The following is a 25,558-nucleotide window of genomic DNA, read 5'->3' as shown; positions in this document are numbered from 1 at the left end:
CCTCCGATCCTTGTCCTCTTCTTCTGTTCTCTCCTATCCACATTGATGCCTTGTCCAAATGTCCAAATGGGGCACCAATTAGGCTGGAATTGCCCATTGTATATCCCTTTTACCATACTTCCAAGTAGCTTAAGGAGCTGGCTATGCCTATATAGCTTCTGTATGCTTCACTGTTTTGTACTCACATGTACCAGTTTCCAGTTCTCTACTGTTGAGCATATGATGTCATTTGTTTATTGTTGTGCTTGTATTTTACGTCCAATGTGATGGATTTTTCTGTACCTTTAAAATGTTTTGCTTATCTTTTTTGCTGTTACTTCTATCTTTAATAAAACTGTTTATGGAAATTTATTTATTTTTTTAAAAATGTGACTTTACAATCACTTTAAGTCTATGATCTACCAGAGCATCCAATTCCTTCTACACAATTGATTCCCCTAGCTGTTTTCCTCCTAGTGTCGCATCAATTTTGAAAAGGTATTTGAGTGTAATGTCAGATCAAAATTGCACCAAAAGTTGCATCAAAGTCGCTCTCCAAAATTGCACTGGAAATAGGGGAACCTTGGAGTTGCACTAGTGTGAATGGAGCCTAAAAGAGAAGTATAGCTAAAACTTTTTTGGCTATATTTTTTCTGGGGATCACAGGAATGCAGTTGATTCTGCACTCCTGTGCTCTCTTTTCAGCTGACAGCAGGCTAAAGCTCACTGTCTGTTGACATCACAGAACCAGTCCAGGGTCTGAAAAGATCCTGGGGAAAAACAGCTGGAGCCTGAGTCAGCTGTTTTATATATTTTATAAAAAAAAAACACTTTTTACATAGTAAGTCAAGTTGAAAAAGACAAAGTCCATCTAGTTCAACCAAGTTTTTTTTTAGTTTCTATTGTAAAACTTTGCAAGTAAGTAATTTTTCTTCATATAATTAGGCCAAAATGTATACTGCTACATATCTTTTGCAAAAATAACCCAAATTAGTGCATATTATTTAGTCTGTGTGAACGTTATAGAGTCTACAAGCTATGTTACCTGTCATTGAAAATTGATCACACTTGATGTACTGACGGCCTATCTAATTTCTTCATGCCCTGAAATGTCAGAACAGTACAAATACCCCCCAAATTACCCCTTTTTGGAAATTAGACAAACCAAGGTATTTAGTAAGAGGCATGGTGAGTTTTTTGAAGTTGTAATTTTTTCCCACAATTCTTGGGAAAATTAAGAAACTATTTTATTTTTTACACAAAATTGTAATGTTAAGTTATTTATCACACACAGCATAGACATACTTGCAATTACACCCCTACCCCTCCAGAGTGTGCAAAATATTACTGATCAAACTTTTCAGATTTTTACTCTTTTGTCCCCTTAAAATACAAATAATTAAAAAAAAAGTTGTCAGAGTACTTTAGGGTCACAAAAAGCCCTGTTTGTCCTAAAAAACAAAAAAAAAACAAACAAAAAAAAAAACAACATATGTATCTATTCCTTATCATAAGTAATTACAGAGTTATAGATTCATGAATAGACACATAGCAGAAATGTGAATATACTGTATGGTCTGGTCCATAGGGGTAAACAGGTGTGAGAGCCGCTAATGGTTAAGCATGGAATTAAACTTATTTTAATTGATATAAAATGGATAGATATTTTATATTTTCTTTTAATACTTTTTTTTATAATTTGATTTTTACCAAATGAAATCTTATAGGGCAATATTAGTACCATAAAATGGGGAAATTAAAACCATAAAATGGGAATTTCGATTTCCTCCATGACCACTAGATGGCAGGAATACCTCTACAATACAGCACTCTATGGGATTACGTCTCTAATAGGTCTGGAAGGGGGAACGTTGGGATTAATAAAGGTTTGGTGCAATGTATATAACAATTGATTTTATGTGTAAAAGCAATATTTTATATATGTATATAAATTAATTGTATTATTTTAGTTAACTAAAATGGAAAGGGGTTTCAGCAGTGTATTGTAATATTAGAGTTTGGTATCAACAGCGGGAAGAGAGGAGTTAAAATTTCCTTGGTCAGAATTAGAGAAGGGTATATATGGACCGTGATTGCATAGGCCTCCCAGCTTCCTGATGACACGTTGAGGCAGTGTTATGTAGATTCTGCCGTCGCTTCCAGGTGACAGAGTTTCCAGTCAGTGGAAGGCCACTTCCATGTTGGGAGAAGGTGGCAGGCGCAGGTGATACAATACCCACACACTGCTGAAATCACTCAGTGCCGGCTTTGGGCACAGGCTAATGTGAGTAATACTTTAATACCGTGTACATTACATATTTTACCATTAGAAACCGGTTGCGCTATAAGAGCATTTTGATTTTTTTCTCCCAGAGTGATTAAATGGAGCTTAGACCACAAGGAGGACATTGGAGAAACTGAGATTCAGACGATTATGTCAAAGTGCAAGCTGACCCACGCCAAAATTGGGTCTAAATGTTTGGTGATTGTCAGTGTGTTAAAATGGTGGTGTGGAAACACAGAGGACACTATTTTTATCAGAGCTTACTGCACGATTGGAACACAATTGGGGTTTTTTGGAATTACCTTGAATCACACTGGTAGATTTGAGAATTAGGATTGGACTGTCAAGTGAACAATGTATATAATGATGAAGAATTACATGTTACAACTTTTAGGTTAAGTTGGAATTTTTTGGACACAGAAAAATTAATACCTAGTGTACACCATAGCGCAATGTTTTTACATTTTTTTGTCACATATCTGTGTACATCATGTGGTTGTGTGGTTTAGCTGCAGGGGTATCACCATTCAGGTTTGCATTATTTGGTTTTAATCTTTAGCATAGTTTTTAGTTTTTGATATTAGGATTTTATATGCCTCTTCAGTAGTATATTATTTTTGAACATGGTGGATGTATGAGTAACACTGATGGGCTTCATGACATGTAAACTGATTGGCTGTATGACATGTACTGATGGGCTGCATGACAGGTACTAATGGGCTGCACGACTGCCAGGTACTGATGGGCAGCATGACCATCAGGTATTGATGGGCAGCACTACTAACAGGTATTTATGGGCAGCACTACTAACAGGTACTGATAGGCAGCACAACTGACAGGTACTGATGGGCTGTACAACAGGTACCGATGGACTGCACAGCAGGTACTAAAGGGCTGCATTACAGGTACTCTGATGGGCTGCATGACAGGCACTCTTTATTGCTGGGGCAATCAGGGCACAGTACACTTAAGGGTTAACTGGTAACTTATTGTTCCCGGGTTCTTCTCCTCACCCAGGATCAGCGTGTGAGGAGGAGAAAGTGCTAACCGTGAGCTACCGCTGTTTGTTTACATTTGTGACCAGCTGTGACAGGACACAGCTAATCATGTGGTAAATTAATTTCATTGGCTCTTTGCCCTGGCCTGGGATGCAATGTGTTTGAGAGACATGGCTCATCTCTGATTGCCATGCTGCATGTCCCTGGGGGCGACCAAGAGCGGCAGGACCAGGGGGACATCATATGATGTCCACCCAGAGAGACATGAGGCCTGGCCCGGTGTCATGTTATCATAGGCCGGGCAGGAACCCATTAAAGAGACACACATTTGAGACCTTTATAGTGAGGGTTTAACCCCAAAGATAAGAGAGTACTCAAAACAGATGTTGAAAGTTTAATGAAAGGATTGCACATTATTACTATTATTACATTATTATTCATATGCATATGAATATTGGGATGCTTTCTTTTGTTTTGTTTTTTATGGAACTGATTTGTCATGACTCATGACATATTGAATTTATGAATGTCACTTTTTCACAGTTTGGTACTGAATCATTGGAGCAGTAATATTTTGTTTTTTATAATTATCATTTTGAAGTGATACTAAAAAGAGAAGGCAGAGAATTGCCATATATCTTTCACATAAATCAATATTATGCCACTGTATTTTTTTTATACCTTATTCCTGCAGTGTTTTTTTGTGGTCACATGCTCTTTCCTTATTTTGGTATCTGCTCTGGAAAAGATCTTTGGGAGGGGCTTCTATTACTTTGCTGCCAGTAAAAAGAAAAGTTTCATAAGAGCAATTCAAATCAGATTATAAATATCAAAAACAGTTTTAACACTTCCAATAAATCTTTATTGATCACCAAATGTGTATTTTTTGTGCATTAATATGGTGTAGACCGAGTCAGAGATTACTGACACTAGCTATTTCTTGTTTAGATGGCATCTGTATCCAAAGTTCTTTTTTTTTTTTTTTTTTTTTTTACTTTACGGGTATAAGCAAATACATTAGATATATTTAATATTGATTTATATTAAAAATACACATGATCTGCCGATTGTAGGCTTGTTAGTATGATGCTTCCGACAACCAACTGCAAATTTTTGGCCGAAAAAAATCTGGTGTGCATGCTATAAAATTTTTGTTGGCCAACAAAGAACGGCCGATTGTTCCTCAGTCAGTACAGATTTCGGCAGACAAAAATCAGATGAGCAAGACTGGGCATGCTCAGAGAAGAAAAAACACACTGAAAGTCAACCAGAACATGACATCACTTCTGAAGTTGGTTTTTGTTGGCCAACAAAAGTCCAGTGCAAGTCTAGAGCACATTTCAACCAACAAACAACACTGGACAAAAGTTGGCCGATCAGTTGGCCAACAATCCGTGCGGGGCTTAAATCAGCAGTCTGCCATACCTCTCATACAGGCAGACAGTTGCTGAAGTCCAGGAAAAATCTATGAACATGCATCATTGCACTCACAGTTCATTAGGGACTACATGACTTCTGTCGCAATGGAAGATGGTCATTGTAGTTTATTCATTTACAGGAAACTGTGAATGAATTATGTAGCCATGTGGAAAGAGGCCCCCACTGTCACACTGTTTTTTAAATTGTAATATGTTATCAAAGGTAAACATATCTCTTATCTCTCTTCTATATACCAAAAACATAACAAAGTCAGTGCTATGGTACCAAATGTTGCTAGAAACAATACAAATTGATAATATATACTGATATACTATATACTTATAACACCGATGGGCTTGTATAAAAATATAAGTATAGATAGAGCTACCAAAGTTAATGTTTATGACTAAATGAATAAGTAACATTTACAAACATTTCTCTGTCTATAACACTTGGTTTTGGTCTCTAAAAGAAATACTTTTCTTACTTTGGATTTATTTGGATTCATTTCACATATTGCTTTGTTCATTTATATATTTTTTTTATTTATTTACCTATGCATTTATTTTTACACATTTATTTTGGTGGCACTGCAATTATTTATTTATACAACTCACTTCTATATGCCATTCAGCATATACCAAACCGTTTGCTTTTATGGTCATTGTTGTAGACTCCATATTTCCTTGCCCAGTACAATAGCATTGACGATATTAGGGTAATGTTAATTGGTTATGCAAAAAATAACTATCATGGACATTCACTAAATATAACTGTTAGATATAAGAAAAACAATGTCATGTAACTAAAGTGTATACTTTGATAGGTTTTAAACAAATTAACTTATTTCTCACTGTAAGTTGATAAAGCTACTTGACCTACAACTTTAAAATGCCAATTACACAAAATGTTCCAACAGATAATACATAATTCAAACCAAACTAGTCACCAAAAGTCAAGAGTGTAATTTGAAATGTATTTTCCTTCACATAAGTGGCTTTAAAAGCTCATTTTAAGGGCGATGTTAATCTGAAGTGACACTCAGTCTTGGGAATTGTGCTTTAAATACAGCTGCATTACTTTAATAATATTATATTTGGAGAAAGTCTACATAATTAAAAAAAAACAGAAATATGCATTGGTTTCTGCATCTTCAATTATGTCATCTGTGAACTAGGGAAAAGGTTCCATATTATTTGAGCAGTTTATAGAAGGGCAATGCTTCACAATAACCATGCACATTTGTAATAATACAGATTATATTTAATTTTTTTTCATCTGTTAACCCTCAATGCTAAAGTTCAAATAATTGCTTTTAAGGGAATAAGTGTTACCATGATTAATTAATTCAGTTTGTATGTATTATCATGTAGGTTATTGTATAGCTCATTTTCTTTTGGCTTTCAAATATAAATCTTGGGAAATAATATAATATTTACATATACAACATAGTTCCAAGGTTTATTTTAGATAATCTTCAAATGTGGTAAATTGCATGTATATTTTTGACAATATTCTAAGTGCCATACGTTTACATAAAGTTAATAAAGATTTATTCAACAAGGGAACACTCCAGCAATCAGTAGCATTAGGGCAGTTAGCATAGTAAAAACACAATCTGGTATACAGAAAAAAAATATTTTCTTTAGTTACTGACATACTTAAATGATAAATGATCTGTGCCTTTGCCACCATCACTTGCTACTATTGGATGGACCTGGAAGAGCACAGACTAAATGGTGGGCTACATTTTTGGTGAGTGGCCAGCTGATGGAAGTGGCATTGGATGTCACATTGGTGGTAGAATTTATGGTGATAGAATCATCTTTTATTCACGGGACCTTTTTCATGGAACTGTGCAATATTTATCATTTTTTTTTACTTCCATTAAATATTTTCTGAGACACTCATTTATTTGTATTAATTAATTAATTAGTTTATTTATATAGCATTTGCGCTGCTTGGTGTTTTCCTTTTAGGTGGATTCACTATTTTGATACAATTTTACTTTAAGTATAACCGGCTGCCGTTCATGATATAATATTTTTATGTATGATTTTTTCACATTTAAGTTTTGTGAATGTATTAGCGCGAGAGATTTCACTATATTTACATGGTATGTTCATAACTCAGTGTCTTCAACCTGTTTGGACAAAAGACACTGGAGGGGTGAGGCTTTGGGTGATAGTGCTGCTATAATCGACTTCTGCATCTTTGCAGCATGGAAAGTTGCAGGAGTGTGTATTATGCTGTGCTGCCATACATGGAGCATATTTACAGAAACTTCTAATATCCAATGTGTTATTAAAATCAAAAATCACACTTTGATTATTACAAGAAAGAAAAAGCACAGAGTTTAAGAAATATAGCACTAATGCCTCGTACACACGTACCGATTGTCGACCGACCGATCGGCCGTCTTTTGTCCCCGCGCTGTCGTGTCCGCTGAAAAGTGCAAAAGACTGCACACAAATTTTGTCCGCCGACTACAGCCGACTGCAGAAGTGATGTCATGTGATGGTTAACTTTCCGTGTTTTTTCTTTTCTGAGCATGCCCAGTCTTGCAAATCTGCTGTCTGTCGGCCGAATTTTGTATTGACTGGCGAACAATCGGCCGCTCTGGTGTCGGCATACAAAAATTTTAATGCTTGCACGACAGATTCTTTTTGTCCGAAAGTGCGCTGTAGGCTGTCGGAAGCATCATACTAACAAGCCTACAATCGGCCGATCGGTCGTCGGCCGAATCTTTTCGGGCTGACAATCTGCACGTGTGTACGGGGCATTAGAGAGGAAAATGTGGAAAGTTCAGAGCAGAAAAAAAAGGGAAAAATCAATGGCAAAATTGTGGGCAAAAGCTTTATTGGGGCACTAGCCAGGTACCAATAAGGTACCTCTATTGATGCGTGCCCCTCTGATGGCTGCTGTTATTTCTTGGACATTTCATTCCCAAACACAAAGGCAGCTACCGGACATTCCAGTCAGCCGAACAAGAAACCCATACGAATAACACCCCCCCCCCCCCCCAATTACGAGACAAAGCACTTGAGGGTCAAGCAGGAATCAGACTGTGTAAGGTGGTATTAAATCTTCATATTTCTATATGAAGATTTTGCTGACAAATATTGAAGCAATCCAAACCATTACTTATCTGTCTTTTACTCATAGTGACGGTTAGTACCGTCATTAACTAGAGATAGGCCGAACAGCCCCAGGTTCAGTTCATGCCAGAACTTTCGAAAATCGCAAAAATTTGGAGCAAAACAACGAACTCCATTAAAGTGTATGAGGCCCAAACTGGAAAAATCAAAATTGGTAATTTTAAAGGCTTATAAGCAAGTTATTGGGCATAAAAAGGTTATGGGGGTTTAGGTACTGCCCTGGGGGACATAAAGAAGACCTTTTTTTTTTTTTTTTTTTTTTTTTAACAAATTTTTTATTGAAACTTGTAAAATAGTACATCAAACAGGTAGTGCAGTGACCAAGTAAACATGAAACAATGATCCATAGATAGGATGAGGCACATACTAATATATCTCAACTAGCCTACAAGTCTCAAGTTCTTATGTTTTCCATAGGAGACTAACTGGTACCAATAAACCGTCCCCATGGGGACCTGCAGGTGTAACATGAGAAAGAAGTGGGGGGGGAGGTAGGGAAGAGAGGAAGGAGGGAGGGAGGGAGGGGGGAGGAGAGAAGAAAAATAGAAGTAATTGTTAGCAATGTCATAAAAACAGGGAGCTAACAAGAGCGGTGTATGGAGTCATGGGTACGATGGAGCTGGTGCACCTAGGAGGTATCAGTTATCCTGTCAAAAGTAACATCACATTAAAAGGAATGCAGTAGGGCAAACAGTGAGCAAGGAGAGAGCTGAGTCACATAACATCTCCGATCACCCGTGGCGAGGGTGGGTAAGAATCAGGGATGAAGGCCTCCCACTTTTTTGTGAAGTTGGCTGGGTTCGTGCGAGGCTGCCGGATGTATGCCGGATCTATTTTCCAAAGTGCAGTAAGGTCAGCTCTCAGCTCAGGGAGTGAAGGAGGGGAGGTGTCCATCCAATGTTTAAGTATGGCCCGGCGAGCGACCATATAGCAGGTGGAAAGCCAGGGTTTAAAACATTGCAGAGAAGATCTATGTTGGGAGGATACCGAGGCGAGTTGCATTTCCAGGTATCCGAACAGAAGAGCATAGACGTCTTTAGGCAAAGGAGTATCAACAAGCCGGGAGACAAAGTGGAGAAGACTGTCTCAAAAAGCTGAGATGGGGGGGCATTCCCAGAATTTGTGGAGCAAAGTGGGGTGTAAAGAGTGGCATAACGGGCAGTAGTGGTGATGAAGGTCCCGTGAAGTGCGAAGGTGGGGGAAGTAGGCTCTGTGCAGGATCTTGAATTGCTGCTCCCTCCAGAATTCATTTTGGGAAAAACCGCAGGTATAGCGGTATCCTTGTAGAGCGTAGCGATGGGCATCAGGAGAGTTAAGTACTGCGTTCCAAGGAGAGGCTATTTGCGAGGCGACCGTTTGGAGACTGTCCGCATTGAGTGGTTGGTAGAGATGGGTTATTTTGTGCTTGTGCGACAGAATCCAAGTGTCCATCTGGGAAACTTTAAATCTGAACGATCTGGAAAACAGAGAGAGCTGGCAAAACTAAGGCACTGTTGAACAAATAGATGATGTTGGGGGGCAACTCCATATAGTTTGGAAAGGTCCTCAAGAGACAAGGGTGCACCAGAGAAGTTGTCAAAAAGTTGAGAAATTTTGGTTAAACCACGTGAATTCCAGGCGGAGCAAATTGGATGGTTAAGGGCTCGGGGGAACAAAGGGTGGCCTTGAATAGGAAGAAAATTGGAGATATTTATGGGCACATTGAATTGTTTCCGAACCGCCCTCCACGTTGCAATAGTGACCCTGAGCAAAATGTTAGGTCTGAGATGCGGGGGTAGGTCCCTGTGGGCACAGTGCAGCAGAGAGACCAGACCATACGGGGCAACCATACTGGAGTCTAACTCGTAATTGGTATATCTAGACTCCTGCCTTATCCAGTGCAGGCAACCTCTTAATAAGCAAGATAAGTTATAAAGTCTAGCATTGGGAAGACCTATCCCACCCTCTTTCTTTGTGAGGAATAATTTGGTGAGAGCAATCCGCGGCCGGCGGCCCTTCCATAAAAATGAATTGAGAGCTTTTTGAAGTCTTTGGATATCCGTATGTTTTAGTAGAAGTGGGATGGTTTGCAATGGATACAAGAGCTTGGGGAACCCTGACATGTGGAAGAGATGACACCTCCCAAAAAACAAGATAGGCAGGGGATTCCAATTTTGAAGGTCAGCCACCAGTCTGTCTATGACTGGGGAAAAATGAAGGCGATATATGGAGGAAGGGTGTGGGCCGATTTTGATACCAAGATAGGTGATGTGTGTGTTGGCCAGTTTTAAAGGAGACGAGGAGGCCCACGGAGGAGCCCGAGAGGTGTTAAGGGGTAAGATTTCACTCTTCGAGAAATGTATTCTTAGGCCTGAGCAGTAGCGAAAGGATTCAAATAGGGATTGTATGATAGGGAGGTCGTGAGGGGGATCCGAGGTGAAGACCAGGACGTCATCTGAGAACAGTGCAGAGCGAAGCTCTGTATCTCCCACTCTTATCCCCCGCAGCATGGGATGGGAGGACAGGGTCCTAGAGAGGGCTTCAACTGCCAGATTGAAGAGAAGGGGGGAGAGAGGGCAGCCTTGCCGAGTACATTTGAACAAGCGAAAGGGTTGCGAAGAAAGTCCAGCAGGCATGACCTGAGCCGATGATGAGGCATACATGGCTTTGATCAGATGGAGGAAAGGGTCAGAAAAGCCAAATCTCCGCAGGACCAACTCCAGCCAATGGAAACTGACATTATCAAATGCCTTTTCCGCATCAAGTGCCGCCTCAAGTGCAACCAGAACCTTTCGGATGTTCGAAGTGGCTGAGCGGCCCTGGGTGAAGCTGGATTGGGCGGGGTGGATAATGGTAGGCAAGAACGAAGCCAGCCGGTTAGCAATCATTTTAGAGAGGAGTTTGGAGTCCAGGTTGAGGAGGGAAATGGGACGGAAAGAGCCAGGGTCAAGAGGGTCCTTACCTTTCTTTGGAATGATCTTAATGAGGGCTTGAAAGCCAGTGGGGAGATAGGGGTTGCCTTTAAAGATGTAATTGAAGACATTACATAGGGTGGGTGCCAATACAGGGGCCATAATTTTATAAAAATCGGATGTGTACCCATCCGGTCCAGGTGCCTTTCCAGGCGGTAATTGTTTTATAGAAGCTAAAACTTCCTCAACAGTGATGGGGGCATTAAGGAGGTCGAGGTGTTCCTCGGCCACCTGAGGCAGGTGGGCAGCGGCGAGTAATTCAGAGGCAGCTGCCTCATCAATAGGGTCCGGACCATACAGGGAGCTATAGAACTGTTCTAGGACCTTAACAATATCCGAGGGAAAGTCAACTACCGTACCCTGGGCGTTTCTGAGAGCCGCAATATTTGTCGGGGTAAAAGTAGGCTTGCACAGGGAAGCCAAGAGTTTCCCTGGCTTGTTCCCAAACCGGTGGAACTGCCAGTCCCTATAGGAGGAGTGTAGGCACTCCTGTGCTTTGGGCCCAATTTTCGAAGCGCAGCTTAGCCGTTTTCCATTGTTCCCTGTTAAGGGGGGTGTTTGAGTGATTTAGGGCAGTCTGTGCCTCCCTAAGATCCCTACTGGCTGCCTGGTGAGCTGAGCTGATCCTCTTTTTGTAGGCCGAGGCATAGGAGAGGACGCGACCTCGTAAGACCGCCTTACCCGTTTCCCATAGTAGGGTCGGAGAACAGTCTGGGGAGGAATTGTGGGTCAGGAAGTCCTGCCAAGTGTCATGAAGTATAGTGCGGATGTCCTTATCTTTAGCTAGATACGAAGGAAATCGCCAGGGTCTTTTGCCCGGGGAGGTGGAAGAGAAGGAAACCTCTACTGATACGGGAGCGTGGTCTGAAATTACAATGTCGTGGATCAGGGATTGGGAAGTGAAGAATAGAATGTGGTCATTAGAAAAGAAGATATAATCTATTCTAGAGAGAGTGTTGTGGGGATGGGAGAAAAAGGTGAATTCCCTATCTATAGGGTGGGACAATCTCCAGGTGTCAGTAAGGGAGAGACTAGTAGCAAAGGAATCCAGAGAGGAGGGAGAGGGAGTAGTGTGGGGATGAGGGGGCACGGAAGCTCCTGCTCTGTCTTCTGATTGAAGTCCCCCACCATCAACAGAGGGAGATGCAGGTAGGGAGCTAATAATGGTGTGAGGGATAGAAAGAAGGACTTCAGGGGGGAGTTAGGAGCATAAATCCCCACCAGAGTCCATGTCTGCTGCAGTGTTTGTAGATGTAGGATGGCAACTCGCCCCTGCTCGTCAAAGTGGGAGGAGAGAAGCACACTTGGGTGACGCTTATGGATGAGGATCAACACACCCCCCCTTCTCCTTGACTGCAGGGGACCCAAATACTTGTCCCACCCACAATTTTTTCATGCGGTGAAAATCAGCCTCTGATAAGTGTGATTCCTGCAGGACCGCCACGTCCACCTTCAGGCGTCTAAGATGCCGAAGAACGGCCATGCGTTTATGTGGGGATCTGAGGCCCTTGACATTCCAAGTTATCACTGTCATATGAGTAACCGGGACTGGATAAGACAAAAAAGCAGACTCAACAACCTGTATAATTATATATAAAAATTATTTTAAATATAGTACCTCGGGGGCCCCCTTAGTCTGCCTGCAATGTGGCACATCTGTACTGTGTATAGATCCTGATACAGCAAAACTTGCATTTATAAAAAAAAAAATGACAATTTCCCTGCAAGCTTTCTTTATTTTGTACACAACAGCCATAATTTAGTGCACTCGGAACAAGGTTAGAAATTTTTGGAATACGTTCTGGTGTCAGTTTTTGCAGACTTTGGATAGAATTAACAGGTTCAGAAAAATTGGGCTTTGGGTCTTGGTGGTGCCTTCACACTGTAACCCTATAGAGGTACTCTTAATAAAAGCAAGAGTTGGCCTTGCTGTAAAAAATGTAAATGATATGTGTCTGTAAAACAGGTGAAAAATTGGTCCTTGGGTATTAATTGTGCTCATGAAACCTATACCAAAATAATTCTTCTAAATAAAATCAACACCCACAAAGCTAGGCAGCCTAGACAGTCTTGCAGACATTTCACATCCCAAAAACCCATAATCGATGACACCGGCATCAGGCGCTTGATACTGTAGCTGCTGCTAATCCAGGAAGGATTCATTTTGATAAATGCCAGCTGATTAATGGAGTCTGTAGACAGGCACACTCTTTTTTATGTCACAAAACCTCCCACAGCACTGAATGCCTGAGAGAAAAGCACACTGGGTGCAGGGCAGCCAAGCAGTTCAGTCCAGTGATCTATTCTCATGACCCAGTAACCAAGTGGGATCATCGACTGGAAAGCTCTCCATATCTGTTTTCGCCCCTAGATAATCTTCCACCATATAATGCAGACGCCGAAGATGAGATGTGGAAGCTGACAGCCCTGGGTACCAAGAACTAAAGAATTTTTGAAATGCATCGCTGAGGGGGCCCCCCTTCTCCACCGCACCTCCTTTGACCAACAGAAGCCTCAAAATTAGCTTTTTCATGGGACTGTACCCTACCATAGTCAGGAAAGGCAGTTACATAAACTCCTCTTTAAGGTGTACTTAAGATATTTCATCCTCTGCTTCCTCTGTATGGACAGGATGAGTTTGGAGACTTTCTCCTTGTAAAGATGGTCAAGGAGGGTTGCCAACCAATAATGATCTGTCTCCTTGATGCCACAAATTCTCGGGTCCCTTTTCAGGCTTTGAAGAATAAGGGAGCCCATGCACTGCAAGTTTGCAGAAGTATGAGAGGCAGAGCCCTCTGGGTCACTGAGGAATACAGTATCTAGAACTGCCTCCTCCCAGCCACGTACTACTCTCAAGAGTTCTGGGGATGAAAAAACATCTATTAAGGTTTAACATATGTCTTCTTCTGCTTCAGTGCCTCCAAAACTGCCAGAATCTTCCTCCTCCCTCTCCTCTTGTGTGGTGTTGCAAGAATGGTGTCTGCATAAAGCGGGTCTTGAGAGCAAAGGAAGTCTTCCTCTCGCTGCTCTGTCTTGAGTGCCCTGTCCATAATGCCAAGCAGAGTCTGCTTCAGCAGGAACATGACAGGGATCGTGTCACTGATGTATGCATTGTCACGGCACACGATCCTTGTGGCCTCCTCAGATGTTGACAGTACAGTTCATGCATCCTTTATTAGCAGCCATTGGCATGGGGTAAAAAAGATGAGTTGCCCTGAGCCTGTCATTGTGCCATTCTCACACAGGTACTCATTGACAGCCCTCTGCTGCATGTGCAGCTGCTGCAGCATTGCCATAGTTGAGTTCCACCTAGTGGGCATGTCACAAATCAGGCGGTTTACAGGCAGGTGGAATACCCACTGAATTTCAGGCAACTGAACACTGGCGGTGTATGACCGCCTGAAATGACTAGAGACTCTTCTGGTCTGATTTAGAAGATCTTGCAACCCTGGGTACCTGTTTAATAAATGCTGCACCACAAAATTGAGGACATGTGCCAGGCATAGTACAATTCAGCATAGGAAAGGAGGAGGAGGGGGTGGAGCTGACAAATCTTGCATCATCATCACCAGCTGTATGGAAATATGGCAGCAAAACAAGCTCCAGCACTCATGTCTTGCATCCTTCCTAGTTGCAAGCAGAGTTACCCAGTGTGCTGTGAACTAAATATAGCATCCCTGACAATGCTTTCTGAACCACGTGTCCCCGGTAACATGGACCTTGCTGCTGATTGCCTCGCCCAATGATGACAACATTGCCTTTCCCGTGATGGTACAGAGTTGAAATGGCCTTATGTGCAAAGAAATGCCTACTGGGAACCTGCCATTGTGGTACATCACATTCTGCAAATTCACAGAAGGAGGCAGGATCCACCAGATGGAAACGCAAGAGTTGTAAATCCAACAGCTTGGACAAGCTGTAATTTAGATGCTGAGCATGTGGGTGTCAGGGACTATATTTTTTCCCCGCTGCAGCAGCTAAGGCAGAGGAATTTGCCTGCTATTCTCTACAGCCGGTGGTGTGCTGCTGGCAGATGTTCTGCAAGGACCTGGGACACCCTTCACTATAACATTATCCCTGTCAGTGGAGGCTGCTGAAAATGAGATATAGCAGGGGCAGACCTAAAAGGTGAGGAGTGAGGAGGAGAAGAATTTCATCCCTTTTGTGTGGCTTTCAGGTGCTCTTGCCAGCAGACTGAGTGGTGGCTGATGAAATGCCTTGTCAAGCATGTGGTACCCAAATGGCTGGTGTTTTTGCCACATTTGATCTGCTTAAGGCAAAGTTTGCAAATTGCAACAGTGCAATCGGCTGCACATGTACTGAAAAAGTCCCAGACATGAGCTGAGGGAAGTGGGTGGAAGATAACAGCACCACAATCTGATGGAATAGGGTGGCTGCTCTCTACTCTCCCATGATGGCTGCCTCTGGAAGACATCCTGACTTGTTGGGGTTGTGCCTCACCCTTACTTTCCTCCTCTGCTCTATCCAGCACCCTTGTCGCGTCAGTAACTTGGGTGCATCATCATCATCCCCTCCATCCTCATCATCAGTGGAGCCAACTTTGCAATACACTGCTGCTGGGGGAACATGACTGCAAATTTGTTGTTTAACCTCCCTGGCGGTATGATTCTTTCGGATTTTAGGTGCTGAAAGCGGTACCATTATTTTGCATGTAATTCTTGTGAATGAGCAGCCCAAAGCAACTGTATACATTTATTATATATATATATATATATATATATATATATATATATATATATATATATATATATATATATATATATATATGTATACATATATATTATATATATATATATACATATATACATACTATAAATGTATACAGTTGGTTTGGGCTGCTCATTCACAAGAATTACATGCAAAATAATGGTACCGCTTTCAGCACCTAAAATCCAAAAGAATCATACCGCCAGGGAGGTTAAACAACAAATTTGCAGTCATGTTCCCCCAGCAGCAGTGTATTGCAAAGTTGGCTCCACTGATGATGAGGATGGAGGGGATGATGCACCCAAGTCACTGATGCGACAAGGGTGCTGGATAGAGCAGAGGAGGAAAGTATATATATATATATATATTTATACATAAAAAGTACAGTAAAACTGCAGGAAAGGGCACTGGGGGCAAACTAATGTGTTTTTTTTTTTTTATTTTGAATTGTATCAGTGTGTTTGGTGTGTTTTACATTTGAATTTGCTGCCGGTTCCACCCCCTGCGAACGTCACGTCACAGGAGACAGAAGCCAGGGCACGGAGAGGATCGGGAGGAAGATCCGCCGTGAGACACCGCTGGGACACATCGCTGGATTCCGGTGACAAGGTAAGTAACCCTGCTTACAGGATCCAGCGATGCTTCTGGCGGTACCCCGAGTGTGGCTCGGGGTTACCGCTTTTGGCTCTGAAATTTAACCCCCGAGCCACGCTCAGGAATACCGCTAAGAAGGTTAAAAGCATTCTCTCCTCTCTGTAGGCTCATGCTCCTACCTTCCTCAACCTCAGGACCAACATCTGAATCAAGTAATGCCTGGGCATCAAGGAGCAAGTGGCTGATGCTATGTTGAAATAGCTCAGCTGACTCCTCCATGCTTAATGTTAGGGCTATGGCAGGAGTAGCTGTGGACAAGGAGGCAGAATAAGCCACTCTGGCAGCTGCAGAGGCCTGTGCAATAGTTTCTGCTTGGGTGATAGAGGATGAGAAGGGCGAGGATGGTTTTGTAAACCAGTCCACCACCTCCTCTGAATGCTGTGGCTGGATGGGACTGGCAACCTCACTAAACAGAGAAAATGGTGCCCTGCCTGAGGACAGACCACATCCATCTTTGCCTGTGGACACATAAGCTTCTGGCCCCCTAAAAGTGGCATGGGAAAGTCTGCCTCTCCTTGTTGACCTCCTGGACATGATGGGGGGACTTATTACCGAAATGTAATAAAGACAGGGAAATGTGCAACAGAAAGTGGTGTTTGGTGTAGTTTAACTTGAGGAATGCTGCTGACAGAAATATCAAAATAAAAAAATAAATAAAAAAAGGGGAACATCAGCGCTGCAGTCAGAAAATCTGCAGTTCACAATTTCCAAAAAGGAAGCAGGCACGGGACAAAAAACAAACAAACAGCAATACAGCAACAAAAAACAGGGGGGGGGGGTATACAACATGACATACAGCACAAAATGTTAATAGGGTGTAAAACACTGCACTACACAGACACACTCCATTGAGACACTACAGAATTGTGCAGAGCATGCTAGTTACAGTGACAGTTATACAGAGTTCTACTATATACTACCTCAAGCTGTGCCAGGCGGGGGGAAAGTATTCAGTGAATTTCACAGTGCAACAGTGTCTGGAGTTCTACAGTTCTCAGTCTTGGATCTTCTGGACTATAAGTCTAGGATTCAGCACTTCTTCTCTTTTACAAAATATCCTCAGTGTCAGTGAACGTTGGCTGGCGCTGGCTGGCGTCAAGAAAGCGCCAATGGGCATTTCAGAAGTAAAAGCCCCAATTGTAATTAGTTTAAGCCTCAAGGAATATCCCACTCATTCCCTTCTCCCATCCCCTTAACTTCAATAAAACTACAAACAAAGATGCCGGAGTTGTCGCTGCTTCAGTTATCACACCCAGGGTCACAGCTCACATGGGCTGGAGAGATTACCGGTACTAATGGCAGACCCACATCAGGCCATAGGCCTGGAAACCTTGCTACACACAGTAGCAGACCTAGCAAGAGCACATAGAAAGAGAAGTTTCCCTTTTCTGATCCTGTATTATGAGTATTCTGTCATGCACTGCTATGAAGTGAAAATAAAAAAATAAAAAAAAGGAGAAGGGTAAAAAAGTTAAAATAGTAATATGTAGCACAATAATATAGAAAATATAAGGGAACCTAAGTGTTGAGACTACACTTAAGGTAAACATAATGTGACAGGAACCCCTGAAAGTCCATTGATGAACTTTTAATTTAGTACTTAAAAAAATGCTTTGGCACCCATGATTAGTTTTTTGTATTTTAAATGCTTAGTTAACTTGCATTTAGACCACATGCTTTTCTAAAAAAAAATCACTGTATGTAGTAATATATTGTGTTAGACTGAAAAATTATCAGATATCAATTTTATTCATTCATTTTTTATCAGCAAATAAAATAGTGATATATCTAGCTAAACTCTTACTCTTACATGTTTTACATTATAAAAAAAAAAAAAAAAAAACAGGTTGCATACAGTATACTTTTATTTTCACTTAATAGCAGTAACTTTTATGTGCATTCTTTCTAAATAAATTGAGATTAAACCATATACAGTACATATTCCTAAAAGAGAAGTATGGCTTTTGGTCTTTTTCCACAATTATACTTACCTAGGTGGATGCAGCATCGGTCCGATGCTTCATCTGTCCCCCGGCGCCTCTGCACTGAGAACCGAGCGATCAAACACCACCGATCGCTTGGTTCTGACAGCTTCCCAAGCAGAGAGCTGCTGACTGTTAGTCCAGGCACCTGGCAGATCCCAACTTCCATTGTTACGATGATGTGGTGCCTGGTCTGACTTTTGTGATGTCAGAAGAGAGCGGACTTCAGCCCGCTCTCTGCTGAAAACGGGCCACAGGAGTGTAAAACGAATTGCACTCCTGTGTTCCATAGGTGAAGTACAGCCAAACTAGCTTTGACTATACTTCTCCTTTATCATTATTTAACGTTTATCTATTTATTATTCAATTATCCTCCAAGATCAAAACAAAAACCCTAAATCTGTTTACATCAGTTTCCAAAAGCTTAGAAACATCTACTGGTTGTTTACTTACACAGCAGGCAGGTTGCTAATATCGTGTCCCATAGAAACAAGCTGATATATTTTTCGTGAACTTTTGATTTATCCAGAACGCGTATAGCTATAGAGTTGAATGGGGATATGTGCATTTACTTCTTGTTCAGAATACTTTACTATGCATAGTCTGGCACAAGCCCACTTTAAAACCATACAAAAAGCCTCAGCATGGACTGTCGCCACATTTTTTCCTCCACAGTCAAAAGAGATAGTCTCCACTTTTAGTTTAACAAGCTTACACTGGGTTCAGTTAAATTCTTGGTACAAACATGTATATTTTAAAACAAAGGGTTAATCAAAAGAAGCTGTTTTGGTTCTTAAATACAGGTCATATTAAGAAATGATATCTATAAACAGATTGCCATTAGTACTCCCTTTAGAGGGAACAGATTGTTCATCTTTATGAAGTCTGGATATTATGAACACAGCTGTCCAACAAGAAGAGAATTTGGGTATCCAACAGTAAATCTTTGAGCACAAAAATTTGCTCAGCATAAATTGAGAACAAACAGGGTGGATTTATCACAGATATACTCTAGTGTGACAATGAATTTCAAATTTGCACCTGGATTTCTTCTTGCGCACCAAGACAAGGCATATATCATTTTGAAACTAAGTTGTAGTTTACTTGTGAAAACAAAGAAAAAAACTTGCACAAGAATAAAACAAATATATTTTTCTTATATAATACAATTTTTTCCAAGATAGAGTGCTTGTTTCTTATTTCAATAAGTATTACTCATAATTTAAGAACGACTCATTGGCTAGCTATGCAGATATAATAGATATATTTCTGTCACAATATACAAAGACAGTTTATTTTAACCACTCTGCAACCGCTCACAGTAATACTACTGCGGCAGAGTGGTTCGTTATCGTCCAGCCACGTAGTATAAACGTGACTGGACACTCCCCCTTCTGGGCGGCGGATCTCCATAGTGACAGGGAGTGACAGATCGGACTGTTCAGCATAGCTGGACATCCGATCTGTCCATGAATCACATAGTCACCTCCCCCCCTACACGTCAGTAAGCACCAGGCATACATTAACCCCTCCCTCTCCAATAAAATTAACCCCTTCCCTGCCAGTGTCATTTTTACAGTAACAGTGCATATTTATAGCACTGATTACTGCAGTAATGTCACTGGTACCCCCAAAAGTGTCAAAAATGTCAGTCAGGGGTCCGGTCTGTCCGCCGCAATGTCGCAGTCCCACAAAAAAAATCGCAGATCGCCGCCATTACGCGTTAAAAAAAAAAACACCAAAAATGACAGAAATCTTTCCCTTTGTTAGTAAACGCAATAACTTTTGCGCAAACCAATCAAAATACGCTTATTGCGATTTTTTTTACCAAACATATGTAGCATAAAACAAATTGGCCAAAAATTTTTAAAAAAATTGGTTTTTACATCTTTTTTGGGGGGAATTTCATATAAAAAAATGTTAAAAATATTGTTATTTTTTCAAAATAAACGCTCTTTTTTTGTTTATAGCGCAAAAAGTAAAAATCGCACAGGTGATCAAATACCACCAAAAGAAAGCTCTGTTTGTGGGAAAAAAAGGACGTAAATTTCGTTTGGGTACGGCGTCGCACGACCGCGCAATTGTCAGTTGAAGTCGCACAGCGCCGAATCGCAAAAAGTGGCCTGGACGGAAGACAGCAAAATCCTCCGGTGGTAAAGTGGTTAAAAACTGTACCTGTTGTTATAATAAAGTGGTTCTGTCAATTAACAGTGAATTACTGAAAGAGTTAAGAATCTTCTCAAAATAAATTGTGTGAATATTCAATTCAATTATCCAATCAGATAAAAAGCAAATTGCTTTTTTTTTTTTATCAAAAAAGTATTTATTGAGAAAACGCACAGAAAATATATGTTACTGTAGGCACAACCATGGTAATAGTGCAATATACATAAGAGAAAGAAAAAAAAAAGGAGAAATTGTTACAAAGCACAGTCAAGGAATAAAAGTACTGCAATAGACCAGGGTCCACCGCAAACAGCAGGGCTTCACCGAACCAGTCAAAAGCAAATTGCTTTAACCAATGTCATCTACATAAGATTGGGTATTCAACGGGAACAGAATTAACTTCTTGGATGGATGTTTGGATTTGATGTGTTAAGATTCACAACTCATTTAATAAGTAAGTCCCAAGGAATCTGGGAGAATGAGGTTATCAAGTTTTTTCATATAATCTTTAAAAAACAGTTTCTAACAATATTACACATAAAAAAATAAGCCAATGAGGTGTCCAGCAGTTCACAGCTATCATTGGTCTACAGCACACCACATACATAACCAAGAGAACATATGAGGCCAGCACGCCTCCTGTCCTTTTATAATACAGGTGTGTGCTTTAAATGCACCTGAATGAAGTATTATCACAGGAAATATTTGCCCTGTGTAAAGAAAAACAAACTGGCTGGCACAAAGATAAACATGAATGTGAGGTAAAGGAGGATGTATCGCATGGCATATACTCAACCATGCCTAGTAGGGATAAACCCCTACTTCGTACTCTGAGTCCAAGTGGGGCACACTATATTATCAGTTTGATGCAGGCTGCATGAAGCATTTCCTTAGGTCCCTTTCCTCCCCATTAATCACTTAAACTGTACATTGTAATTGTTTCAGTTCACAAGGTGATAAGCAGCAGCAGGGAAACATGTCTGCACAGTGAGAAATATAAAGATGACTGCTCAGAAACAGGCATTTACATTTATGGGTCAACACCTTACTCCAAAAAGTTGATTTTGACCTTGAAAATTGACTGAATAAAAATGTTTCAGGCCTTTTAGGGCAAAAGAAAGGTGAAGACAATGTCAGAAAGACTTCTTTTGTTTTAATATACCTTTTTCACAGTTGGTTATTTCCTTTTCTGTTAAAAATAATGCAAACTAATATGTTTAAAGTGGTTGTAAATGTCTGAAATGAACAAAGAAGAAAGCATATCCACAAATAGTGTGTATTTGCCTAATTATATAGTGTCTAGTGTGGATCCTGTCCTCTCTCTCTCCTTCTGCTGCTATCTGCATGAGTCGCTTCTGATGGTTTTTCCCAGACATCAGATAATCTTTGGAGATGGCCTTCTTTCTTCCTCCCGCTAGCACACTGCAGGTGATTGACAGACTCAGTTGTGCAAGTTTCCCAGTGAGACTATGTAGAGGGGTGTGCCCTTCCCCTCCACTCAGGTTCTAGATTACACTCAGCCCTATGCTTTGAGCTGTGCAGTGTGTGTGAAATGAGATCTGCCATGTAGCTGCCTAACCCCCTGTTTTGTCAAGGTTTTGCTGTAATGATGCTAATTCCTGGGCCAAAGTAATTTCCTTGCATAATATGTTATCATCAGCAATCACTGAAATTGCAACATCTATATTATTATTAAACTACATTGGCCCCAACAGAGATTCCAAAAGCACACCGCTCACAACTTTAGACCATTTAGAGAATGAGTCATTTAAAACTACTCTGTGGACTCATTCACGAAGCCAGTTTCCTATCCATGTACATACAGTTTCATCAACTCCAACAGACCTTAGACAAATCTAGATAAACTACCTCTGCTAGACTTACACCAATGCAATTTCTCACCTACTTCCTCATAGATAGATACCAGGCTGGTCTGACAAGATAGTGTTTCATTAAATCATGCTTGTCAGTTATGATACCTTTATCGTAGACAAATTTCTGTATAATATCCCTTACTATTCTCTCAAATACCTTACATATGTCTGATACTAGGCTGACTGGTCCTTAGTTGCTCAATCCTTTTTTGTAAATCAGTACCACATTTTTTTCTACCCAAATCAGTAAAATAAAGTTTTATTATGCTAAAGGTTTCATAATTGTCTTTTAAAGTAATTACCATGTATTGCAAAGGTATGAACAAAAAAGTATAAAATGCTGTGAAAGGGTGGAGTATTAAAGAAAACCTGTTACTTATTATTGACTGGGCAAAGCACATGCTTGCCTTAAAGCCAATTTTTTTTTCTTTTTTTAAATTCAATAACAAATTATATGGAATGAAAAAAAAAAAATAACTACATATGGAACTTTAACATAGCCCAAAAAGATTTAAGCCTCATTGTTACAAGTCTATTATATTAGATTTTTCTCTGCTGTAAAAATGCAGGTGTTTGGTATTATGACTGTCAGGTGTTCACAGACTCTAATGTGTTCCACAGTTTATTTTGCAACGCCTCTAACATTATGCTGTGTAAGCATATGAGAATGTTTGTAAATATTTTCTGTTAAATGCTGGCTGCAACACGCTACGCTATTTAGGTGCTTTATTTAACTGTAGTAGAATAAAACAAAAAAATATTATGGGAGCTTTGACTATTGGATCTCAGGCAGGACCAGTCAGTTTGTACAGTCTTTTCTGATTTATCTACACACAATATTGTGTTGCTTTGAATTGCACTTTTGGGGAAAAAGGTTTTAGTGCTTCTATTTCAAGAATCCTACTGCATTTCCTCTAACATACATTAAAAATATATGAAAAAGCAAGTTCATCAGCCATGCATGACATCCATTGAAACTGGATTTAAAATTGGATTAGATATGTTTTTTTTTTTTTTTCATAAAATTGAAGTTCTATATGCCATTATTAGGTTCGTTGATCAGTGGAATACATGCAATTTCATCATGTGGCAATAGCAGTCATACAAATTATCATCATAATACAGTGGTTATTATTTCCTTAAAAAGTAAAGAAACATTTCCGTCACCTAAAGTTCATTTGTCGCTTGTTAGCTAACGCATTAAAAAAAATATTATTTGAAAGCTAAGGAGCAATGCCCCTACTTTAAAGTGATCCCATCTTGCCTCCAAAAAAAAAAAATAAAAAAATAAAACACCTGAACCCTGTAAAAGAAAACAGGTACCTCTAACCTTTATGTTGGTGGGAAGTGGAGTTAAATCTATTTATCACTTGCTAAATCACTAAATCACATCCAGATTAATAACTATTAGAATGAGTACCCTGAGTGTTCCTACCAGGTGACCTTTACCATACTGAACTTACCCTGAAGGTAGTATAAGATTAATTGTGTTTCTCATTGTGATGGGTGTGTTTTTCTTGCAAATATATTTTCAGATTTGGACTTACTGCACTAGACTTACTGCACATTGTATTTTTTGTCTTTTCATGTAAAGCTGTTTATCCCCAACTTTGTGTGACTCTGATGCTACCTTACTAGGCTTTAGCATTGAATGAGCTTGAGCATTATTTATTAAGAGACTCAACCAATTTGAATAACCAGACAAAAAAAAACATTTCCTTTCACAACTCTAACAACAGAAGTGCAGTAAGAGACATTTTATTATATTTTCATTTTAATTACTCCTTAGCTTAAAGGTGACCAAAGGTAGTAAATTATATTATATTTATAAAAAGTAATACATTACATTTTTATATCTCAATATTTATAGCCTTACCTTGGCAATGTATTCATGGCGTAGAAAAAAAGGATCTAAATTTTGGTAAGATTCCTTGTTAGTAAAAAACACTTCTGAAAGTAAATTTGAGCCCTGGGAAGAAAGTGTAAATGCAAACACAATATTAAAATAAATAGAGTATACAATGGATATATACACATAAAATAAAAACATTATTTACATTTTAAAAAATAGACTGCTTAAAACTGTCTACTTTTTTGAAAGGATTTAGGTCAAATACTGAACAGAGTGAAGATTTTCTGACAAGGACTTTGAATTTGAAATCCAAGTAAATGGCTAACTGTCCAGGTGAAATAGATGGATGTTAACTATTTTCCTTTCCTTTGGGTTTGTAATTAAGTAAATAGTGTCCAATGGAATGATGGAAGAACAAAGCAAGAGCATACAGTCTAGTGATAAAGCTCCATGAAGGTTCTTCAATTCATAGCAAACAAATGCACAATAGAATATCTAGGACCACATGTAGGATAATGTGTGATAATATTGTTGTTGTGGACAAACTGGACACAAACCCAAAGTTCTGCAGAGGGAACAATGGTGAAGATGAAAATGATGGGCATGAAATGCCCCCAGTCTCCCAATTTCCACTGTAATTAATTAAGGGACCCGGTATGTAGTGCTCACAATAAAGTCAAACCAGACAAACATGTCCAGCCAACGAATCCAAAGGTGCAGAATGTAATGTCTTCTTTATTGAAATCAACAAAATGAAAGACAATCCACTTACATTTTTGTATGACAAAGAGCCCAACTAAAGAAATACCTCCAGTGCTGCTGCTATATAATGGTAGACAGACTGTGCCCTGACTTGTGGCCAATCAAGAGGGGGAGTTGCATTGGCAAACTTCTGGGAGAGTGGGGGCAGAAGCACTACTGTGGGCAAGCTGAACTGCACACCGGACCATGCTGATGGCAGGAAAAGGAACTGGCTTCAGCTACCTCTTGCACCAAGCACTTCTGGGGGAAGGGAATCTTCACAAAGTCTATGTGATAACATGTTTCAAAGCCTCTGCCTCTTTCTCAAGTCATGGGGTGGAGACAGAGGAGACAACTTAAATACACTAGAGGGCAGGAGGACAGGCAACCAACACAACGGATCTCTCCACAACTTTGCAGCACCACCCTGTCTGTGTATATGCTAACAAAGAATCACTATGACTAGGGTTGAGCGAACACCTAGATGTCCGTGTTCGACGGGTTCGGCCGAACTTTAAAAAAAAGTCCGGGTCCGTGTCCCGGACTTTTACCGAACTTTTCCCGGACACCGAACCCCATTGAAGTCAATGGGGACCCGAACTTTAAGGCACTAAAATGGCTCTAAAACACCAAAGGAAAGGGCTAGAGTGCTGCAAATGGCAGCAAAACGTAATTAAGAGCATGGCAAGTGCTCTGCAAACAAATGTGGATAGGGAAATAACTTAAAACAACAAAAAAAAAACAGAAAAATAAAACAATGTTCTTCTTCATC

At 40.2% G+C, this 25,558-nt stretch overlaps 1 protein-coding gene across 1 annotated transcript in view; it reads right to left on the bottom strand.

Moving 5' to 3' along the window:
- NAALADL2 (N-acetylated alpha-linked acidic dipeptidase like 2) overlaps nucleotides 1-25,558 on the bottom strand; it is a 1,571,070-nt gene that overhangs the window by 299,786 nt on the left and 1,245,726 nt on the right. The window contains exon 11 of the mRNA XM_082249039.1: nucleotides 24,070-24,162. Coding sequence (XP_082105165.1) covers nucleotides 24,070-24,162 — 93 coding nt within the window. The remainder of the gene's footprint in view (nucleotides 1-24,069; nucleotides 24,163-25,558) is intronic.

The sequence above is a fragment of the Pelophylax lessonae genome (genome assembly GCF_965119305.1).
Source record: "Pelophylax lessonae genome assembly, chromosome: 3".
Taxonomy (NCBI): Eukaryota; Metazoa; Chordata; class Amphibia; order Anura; family Ranidae; genus Pelophylax; species Pelophylax lessonae.
The sequence above is the reverse complement of the archived record's forward strand: the minus strand, read 5'-3'. Positions and strand labels throughout refer to the sequence as shown.